This window comes from Panthera tigris, chromosome X (assembly GCF_018350195.1).
Source record: "Panthera tigris isolate Pti1 chromosome X, P.tigris_Pti1_mat1.1, whole genome shotgun sequence".
Lineage (NCBI taxonomy): Eukaryota > Metazoa > Chordata > Mammalia > Carnivora > Felidae > Panthera > Panthera tigris.
Genome location: NC_056677.1, coordinates 57,006,576 through 57,015,769, shown reverse-complemented (window position 1 = coordinate 57,015,769; position 9,194 = coordinate 57,006,576). Strand labels below are relative to the sequence as shown.

Below are 9,194 nucleotides of genomic sequence, written 5' to 3'. Positions count from 1 at the left end.
AAAGAATGAAATCTTGCCATTTGCAAAGATATGGATGGAGCTAGAGAGTATAATGCTAAGCAAAATAAGTCAAAGAAAGACAAATACCATATGATTTCACTCATATGTGGAATTTAAGAATCAAAACAAATGAACATGGGAGAAAAAAAGAAAACCAAGAAACTGACTCTTAACTATGGAGAAAACCTGATGGTTACCATAGGGAAGGTGAGTGGGAGGATGGCTGAAATAAGTGATGGGGATTAAGGAAGGACACTTGTGCACTTGTGATGAGCACTGGGTGTTGTATGTAAGTCTTGAATCATCATATTTTACACCTGAAACTAATATTACACTGTATGATAACTAACTGGAATTTAAATAAAAATTTGGAAAAAAAAGAGTATTTACATTTTCTGAGGAGGCCAGAGTAAGAAGGCAAAGGAATGCATCTTTGATTATGGAATTTCTGGCCCCTATGATAGATTGAGGGGAGAGTTTTTTCAGGTCCTAACCCACCTCACTTCCACACCCCAATGATTTTCCCAACCAGGCCTTCCAATTAGGAATTGATGATAAGATCTCTGAATGAGAAAGGGATGGTTATTCAGTAAGGGGTTGTAGCAGACAGAATTGTTTGTTGACTCAATAGCCACCTCCCCCTTCTTTCTTGTGGGCAGAATCTCCATTTTCTATGCCAATCATGGTCATTTCATCCCTCCTGCTAGTGACTGGTTTAGTTATAGGCATGATGTAATTCAGGCCACTGAGATGTGAAAGGAAGTGTGCTAGGGAGGTTCTGAGAAAGGTTTCCTGAGTAATAGCAGTAAACACACAGGAAGAGAGGCCTTCCTCTCCTACCATTGAACCATTGTACCATGTTTGGATACAATGCCTGAAGTGTAACAGCCATCTGGTGACCATGAGAGTTGCTAAACAAACATGCTGAGGGGTTGCAGATCAGAAAGATGGAAAGAATCAGTATTTTTGTTAATGCTTATTTAGTTTTTGAGAGAGAGAGAGAGACAGAACATGAGGGGGGAGGGGCAGAGACAGACACACACAGAATCCGAAACAGGCTCCAGGTTCTGAGCTGTCAACACAGAGCCCAATGCGGGGTTTGAACTCACAAACTGTGAGATCATGACCTGAGCTGAAGTCAGATGCTTAATCCACTGAGCCACCTAGTCGCCCCTAGAGTCAGGATTTTTTTTATGACATTGTTGAATTGTTGAATTAGGCAACTCCAAAGCTGCCCACTCCTGGATTTAGATGCAAGATAATAAATTTCCTCCTTTTAAAATCAGCTGAGTTGGAATTTTCTGTTCTTTCAATTGAAAGTATATACCAACAGACTCAAATGGGATCTGCACAATGGCAGTGACATTGGGAGAGGATAGAAAGGAAACAGATGAATCAAATGGTAGGAACAGAGACTTCCTGTGCTGTCTTAGGTGCTGGACACAGTGGTACTAGTCTCTACTCTAAAAATTTGTTTAAAAAAATGTTTATTCAGAGTGCCTGGGTGGCTTAGTCAGTTAAGCGTCCAACTTCGGCTCAGGTCATGATCTCACGGCTCATGAGTTCAAACCCTGCATTGGGCTCTGTGCCAACAGCTTAGAGCCTGGAGCCTGCTTTGGATTCTGTGTCCCTCTCTCGCTCTGCCCCTCCCCTGCTCATGCTCTGTCTGTCTCTCCCTCTCTCTCAAGAATAAATAAACATTAAAAATTTTTTTAAAAGTTTATTCATTTATTTTGGGAGAGAGAGCATGCAAGCAGGAGAGAGGCAGAGAGAAAGGGAGAAAGAGAATCCCAAGCAAGCTCTGTGCTGTCAGCACAGAGTCTGATGTGGGCTCAATCTCACAAACCTGTGAGACCATGACCTGAGCTAAAACCAAGAGTCTGACACTTAACTAACTGAACCACCCAGGCACCCCTCTTCTCTAAAGCTTTTAATAGCCTTGCTGGAGGTAAAGAACAGACATTTAGAAAGACTAAAAGGGCATACTACATAAAAGACACCTGGACAAGGCTAACTTGGGCACAATTATATGGAGCCAGTCACTTTCCCATGATTTATTAATAAGTTTGGATTATTCAGGGTTTCAGATTACAGTTCCTTTCCACCAAGGTTGAGTGACTGTCTTGTCCCACTCCACACTGCACCTTATTCTCATTAGGTGACCTCATTATTTCACTTCATAAAGAAAACCCAGGCAACTGGGGTGAACTTTCCAATCTCCAACACCCTTCAAATTCACCTATGTTTTAATTCCTAATGATAAAGAGGATGATAATTGCCAGACGCTGTCTCATTTTGTTCACACAACCAGATAGGTGCTCATAACTTCATTCTACATATGAGGAAATGGAGGTTCAGGAAAACTTACCTACAGTCATATAGCTAGTGGGTGATGGAGCCAGAGTTAAACTCTAGGTCTGACTCCAAAACCTGCATTTTCTCCTGTATTTCACTTATTTTTTTCTCCTTCATTTCTTTCCTTCTGTCCTTATTTCCTTCCTCTCTTCCTTCTCCCTCCATCTCCTTCCTTCTTCCTCCCCCACCCTACCCCTACTCAAATGAAAAGATTAGAAACCATACTTTTCCCTCGTTTCCCTCTTTAGGCCCTAAGGCAACAGGAAGAATTGCAGAGAAACTGTCATCAAGGCATGAATATTAGATGTGAGGGGCCAAGAGGAGGAGGACTGGAAAAGACTGGAGGAATAGGGGAACAGAAGGATATCAGTGGGAAAGAATAAACTTTGCCTGACATACTAAATTCTAGATTATCAATTAGGTACCCAAGTGGGTATGTCCTAGAGCAAACAATATATACAGGGCTTAGATTATAGCTGTGGGAACCATTCAGTTCAACAAAGTATAACTGAATCATTCATTCATTCAATAAACATTTATTGCACACCTACTGTGTGGAAGGTATCTGTTTCCTTAACTCTGAACTGGAAGGCAGTTTTATAGACAAGATGTATAATTTGGAAAGAAAAATGCCTGGAACATATGGGTTTTGTTTTAAGTTTATTTATTTATTTTGAGATTTTGAGAAGTGGGGGGAGGCAGAGAGAGAATCCCAAGCAGGCTCTGTGCTGTCAGCGTGGAGTACGACTTGGGGCTCAAGCCCATGAACCGTGAGATCAAGAGTTGGATGCTTAACTGACTGAGCCACCCAGGCACCCCTGGAACATACGTTATTATAACTTTACTGGGAAGGCTGCGGGAAAGACAGAGGTAAAACCAGGAGCTTTTCTTCAAGGAGCTCTGGGTCTGATGTGAGGGTGGGAGAATGAGGAGATGGACAAAAATACAAATGAGTATAATTCTATGCAGTTTGTGGTATGTGCCATAATCTCAGTAGAAATCAAATGTGGTATGAGTGTGAGAGAGACATAAATTTTGATTAGAGAGAGATCTGCATGCTGTAGTCTTATTGGTCACTATTAATTATTATGCTTTTTTTGAGAGAGGGAGGGCACAAGTGAGTGAGGGGCAGAGAGAGTGAGAGAGAGAGAGAGAAATGGGGCTCATCCAAAGCGGGGCTTCAGCTCACCCGATATGGGACTTGAGCTCACGAACTGTGAGATCATGACCTGAGCAGAAGTCATATGCTTAACCGACTGAGCCACCCAGGTGCCCCAATTATTCATAAGTTCTAAGTTAAATCATGAGAGTGGATGTTAAGAGAAAGAGGGAGAGAGGGAGAGAGAAATGGTAGAGTGAGGAGAGAAAGGAGAAGAGAAAGAGGGGAGGAGAAGAGAGAAAAAGCTGTAGGAAGAGAGAAAAAGCTGTAGGGGAAGGGTCACATATGGAGGAAGGAGGGAAAAAAAGAGCCAGGGAAGAAGTCAGAAGGGACATCCAGAGGACTTAGGAGAATCAGAGTAATGCAAAGTCACAGAAACAAAAGTGAGAGGGAGTGTCATAGAAGACTGCAAGTATGGCCTGCAGCATTTCATAAGGCACAAATTCCTTTTGGCCCAGGTGATGTTGGGGGAGGTCTTTTCCTGAAGTAGCCACTGGGCGGCAGCTGTGTCTAGGGACTAGCAGAAACCTAGCTGAGCTAAACCAGCTTGAAGCAGGAAAAGCAGCAAGCTGGCTCAGGTTGGGGCTTCTCTAGTGTAGAGGACGCTGGAGTGACCCCCTGGGTGTATGCCAAGCCTCAAATCACACTTATTCTCCTCTTAAGAGATCAGCTTCATTCCTAGGAGCAAAGTAATAATACAAAATACTGTCTGATGAGAAGCATTTCATGCTTTATGAAGTGTTTTCACACCTATTGACCCATTCGATATTCAGGAAACCGTAATAAGTTGGTGGCATTATCCCCATTTCACTGGTGAGAAAACTAAGTTACAAAGAGGTGTCCACCATCACACAACTAATACGTGGAGAAACAAGGATTTGAATTCATGTCAGTCTGGCTCCAAACACCTGGGCCTTTTTCACAACATTACAGCAGTCAGCTGTCCAGGACTCAAGCTATGATTGCTTGTTCCTCCATGCCTCGCTTTTATCTACCCCCACCCTGCCACAGGGCAAAGATCTCCAAGTTTCCCCTATCCAGATTTCTGGGCCTCCAGGAGATCTAGATCCTAGATTCTAGAGCCTCCCTTGCAGGCCTGCCTCCTCCTCTCACTCCCAGAATCCAGCTGGGCAACATTCTCAGGACCTGAAGACCAGGTTCAAAGTCTACATTGCTTCCAGTTCCCTTCAGAGTGGATTCTGCTCCAGACTGCACCCCCCTCCCCAAGAGCACTCACTACTCACCTCATCTTCTGAGTCCACCAGCCCTGAAGCTTGCCCCTGTGCCTAAGAACCCCATAATCCTGGAGCCTTAGTTAGCCCCAGGGGTCCCAGATCCAGAGCTCCTGACAAGTTGGCATTCTCAGGCACTTAACCTTCAGACACCTAGGCTTGGATTCTGTACTTTCTCTGTTGTATTCAGACCACGGTCTCCTGGAGTGATAGAGAGAGATGAGAGGTGATGTGTAGGAAGAGGTAGAGCCTGTGAGGGAGGCCTGTCGGCTAGCATCCTTGGAGAGGAGTGAACTGCCTCCTCTCCACCTCCTCTTATGTGTGCAATAGGTGTCTTGAAATTGACAGGCTGAGAAATGAACCCCCAGTCTTTCCCCAAACCTGCTTCTCTCATAGCTTTTCCCATCTCTGTCTACAGTAACTCCATTCCTCCAGTTGCTCAGGTCAGAAATCTTGGAGTCATTCTTGACTCCTCTCTTTCTCTCACACCCCACATCAGTAAATCTTGTCTCTACTTTCAAAATCTAGTCAGAGGGTGCCTGGGTGGCTCAGTCGGTTCGCCTGATTTTGGCTCAAGTCATGGTCTCACGGTTTGTGAGTTTGAGCCCCGCATAGGGCTCTATGCTTACAGAGGAGCCTGTTTGGGATTCTTTCTCTCCTTCTCTCTCTGCCCCTCCCCTGCTTGCATGTGCACACATGCTCTCTGTCTCTCAAAATAAATAAATAAACTTAAAAAAATTCTATATAAATCAGACCCCAACACTTATCTCTTCTAAACCTTCAAATGGCTTCCCATTCACTGAAAGTAAAAGCCCAGTAGCCCTCACAATGGTTTGCAAGAACCTTCATGATCTGGTCCCTGCCACACTCTCTGACCTCATCTCTACATGTCCCCTTCCTCACAACCACCTGGTCTTTATCCAAAGTAGCCCTAATATTTAAAGCAGCAACCTTCTCTATTCCCCATGTCTTTTCTTCTCTATTCCCCATGTCTTTTCTTCTCTATTCCCCTTCCTGCCTTTATTTTTCTCTATAGCAATGATTCCAATCTATATATTTTACTTGCTAATTTTATTTTCTTTTCCCTCCCACTAGTATGGGAGTTCCATTACAGTCAGAGTCTTTCTCTGTTTTATTCACTACTAGTGAACTGCCAGTACCTAGATCTGGACCAAGCACACAGTAGGGTCTCGGTAAACATTTGTTTATCTCTTTGCTGGATTATGGGCACTGGCTTTAGAGAGGCAACTAAACATAGCAATTAAGTACCAGGATGCTAGAGCCTGGTTCAAATCATGACTCTCTCCCTAAATAGCAGAATACATTCTCCTTGCCTTAGTCTCCTCATCAGCACAATAATAGTACCTCTTTTATAGAGAACTTGTTGGGCCATCAATAAGTGTAAAGCACTTAGAATAGTGTCTTGCACATGGTAAGTGGTATAGAAGCAGTGTTTATAATTGTATGCACCTGGAGTTGAGATTTATATCAGTAGTATAGATTTTCCCAAATCTTTTCGTGTGTTACCTTGCATTTGCCCATGTTAACATTCATTCATTTCCCATGTTTCTCCTCACTTACACAGATTGATATGATTTCCTTGTAGTTGTAGTCATCTCCTGTGGCCTGGCTCTTCATCTATAAACTTGGATGTTTCCTTGTGTACACCCTCTTATAGTCATTTAGAAACTGTTAAATAGTAATCTTGCTGGGCCCCAGTTTCCTAATCTGTACAGTGAGTGGGTTGGACTAGATAATCTCAATGGGCCTTTCTAGCTCTGACAATCTCCCGGGACAGGACGAAGGACAGGCTTCACCCCCAAACCTGCCCTCTTGGATATGACCTCTGGCTGCCAAGGGGAAAGGTGACAGAATCAGCTGGGCTCAGCTTCAAGGGGACCAGGTAGGAGACATGCCAAGTTTCTTGGGTGAAGGTGGCGATGGGGTACCTGGGCTGGACCAGGCTGGGGGAAGGTGTCAGAAGTAACTGTTGTGTGGAGACACTGGGAGCAGGGTGAGGGGAAAGGTCATGGCACCATGGGGAGAAATGTTGTAATCGGCTAGGACACAACTTGGGTCTGGGCATCTTCCCATATTGGACAGTCCTGCTAGCCCTCCACCCCTTCAGCTAGCCAAGATCTGGAGGACAGAGTCAGCTGCAGAATGAGAACAACCCAAGCTCACTGCCTGCCCTACGAGGCCCAGCACTGACTGCTGCCCACCACTCCAGGCTGGACCAAGGGGGCTTGGGCAGAGGCCAGGCTAGCTTGGGTGCACCCAGATGTACTCCTCTTGCTACCCCTAATGCTTCAATCATGGCCCTTCTCGTTCTCTGCTCTTTGGCCTCAGGGCAGAGCTGGGAGGCCAGGGAAATCCAGCCACCCTCACTTCTTCCCTTTCTACCTCTAGGGGGACCATGGCCAGTGCAGAGTCCCCTCTGCTCACAACCCTAGTCCCCAGCCCGGATCCTGGTGACAGTGAGGTAGAGCTGAACTGCCAGTTTGATGAGGAGTTCAAGTTCGTTCTGCTGCCTGTGAGCTATACAGTTGTCTTTGTGTTGGGCCTAGGTCTCAATGCCCTGGCCCTCTGGCTCTTCCTCTTTCGCCTCCGACCATGGGATGCAACAGTCACCTACATGTTCCACTTGGCCTTATCAGACACTTTGTATGTGCTGTCACTACCCACCCTCGTCTACTATTATGCAGCCCACAACCACTGGCCCTTTGGTACTGGGCTCTGCAAGTTCATCCGCTTTCTCTTCTATTGGAATCTCTACTGCAGTGTCCTTTTCCTCACCTGCATCAGTGTGCACCGCTACCTGGGCATCTGCCACCCACTGCGGGCACTCCGCTGGGGCCAGCCTCACTTCGCAGGCCTTCTCTGCCTGGCAGTTTGGTTGGTTGTAGCCGGCTGCCTTGTGCCCAACCTGCTGTTTGTCACAACCAGCCCCAAGGGGGACACCATCCTGTGTCATGACACCACTCGGCCTGAGGAGTTTGACCACTATGTGCACTTCAGTTCAGCAATCATGGGGCTTCTCTTTGTGCCCTGCCTGGTCACTCTTGTCTGCTATGGGCTCATGGCCAGGCGCCTGTATTGGCCCTTGCCAGGGACTGCCCAGTCATCTTCTCGTCTGCGCTCTCTCTGCACCATCGCTGTGGTGCTGACCGTCTTTGCTGTCTGCTTTGTACCTTTCTACATCACCCGCACTATTTATTACATGTCAAGGCTGTTGGAAGCTGACTGCCACGTGCTGAACATTGTCAATGTGGTCTACAAAGTGACTCGGCCTCTGGCCAGTGCTAACAGCTGCCTGGATCCTGTGCTCTACCTGCTCACTGGGGACAAGTATCGCCATCAACTCCAGCACTTCTGCAGTAGTGGTGGGCCCCAGCCCCGCATGCCTGCCTCCTCCCTGGTGCTGGTGTCCCTACCTGAGGATAACAGCTGCAGGTGGACATCCACCCACTGGGACAGTGGCTTCCCTGCCTCTGGGGCAAATAGACTGTAACACTGGGAGCCAGAAAGTAAGAGGAAAAAGGATGAGTGCAGGGCAGAGGTGAGGGAACTCAATAGTTACACCCAATATGGCTGCTTCTTCCTCTTTTCCAGGTTCTGGAGAGGCCAACACCCTGAGGATTGAGAGGAACCGGGGAAATCACGTGTGACTCCATCTCTCATAAACCCTTTAGTCGCCCTCTCCTTTTTAGCCAAAGGCAATAACAGCCACTCTTCTTTCTCTTTGTTTCTGTCTCCTTCCTGCGTCCATTGGTCCCGTCTCTTGATCATACAAGGCTTCCTAAAAATCTCACCCAGTCCTCTTGCCCCCTCCCTTTTCCCACACATATTTGTATAGCATGTGTTCCTTCAACCAGACCAGAGCATTAGACTGAAGAGGTGGAGAAGTGGGATAATCTCAGGATTGGTCTGATTTATCTGATGGTGATAGCCAGAATCAGGAGGTGGGGGCGCCAGCATATCACAGATGCCAAGGATGCGACATACGTAGTGCCCACACCCACTTCCTGGTTTCCTCTCAAAGACAGCATAGTCTTGCCTACTGAAGTGCTGAGATAGGGCTCAATCTCAGGCAACCTGCATGTCGGGGTCCCCACATGCAGCTGGAGGCATGGCACTGTTGAACTGGTATATAGACACGAGGCAGAGAGGGAGCCCTGAGTTTTACCATGGGGTGGGTATCTTGCCTCAAGGGGCAGGGCCCAAGTCGATAACAGCCTTTGGAACAGGACCTCCTTTATAATGTTTGCTGAGAGCATATTTGACTGTTATCCTGCACTTAATGAAAAGAACAGAGGATGGCTTAGAAAGAGATGGGGAAGCTCTCATATTTGTGACTGTAACTTCCAGCATGAAGAGGTAGAGCAGGTTTATGCAGAGTTTGGGGTGGTGGCAGGATTGACGCCCAGAGCTGGCTCTTCACTGGTTTC

General features: G+C 46.5%; 1 protein-coding gene across 1 annotated transcript; it reads left to right on the top strand.

Moving 5' to 3' along the window:
• Positions 1–7,050: 7,050 nt before the first annotated feature.
• P2RY4 (pyrimidinergic receptor P2Y4) lies at positions 7,051–8,257 on the top strand. Its single transcript, XM_007097612.2, has one exon. The coding sequence runs from the start codon at positions 7,163–7,165 to the stop codon at positions 8,255–8,257; it is 1,095 nt and encodes a 364-aa protein (XP_007097674.1). The 5' UTR covers positions 7,051–7,162.
• The last annotated feature ends 937 nt before the right edge of the window (positions 8,258–9,194 follow it).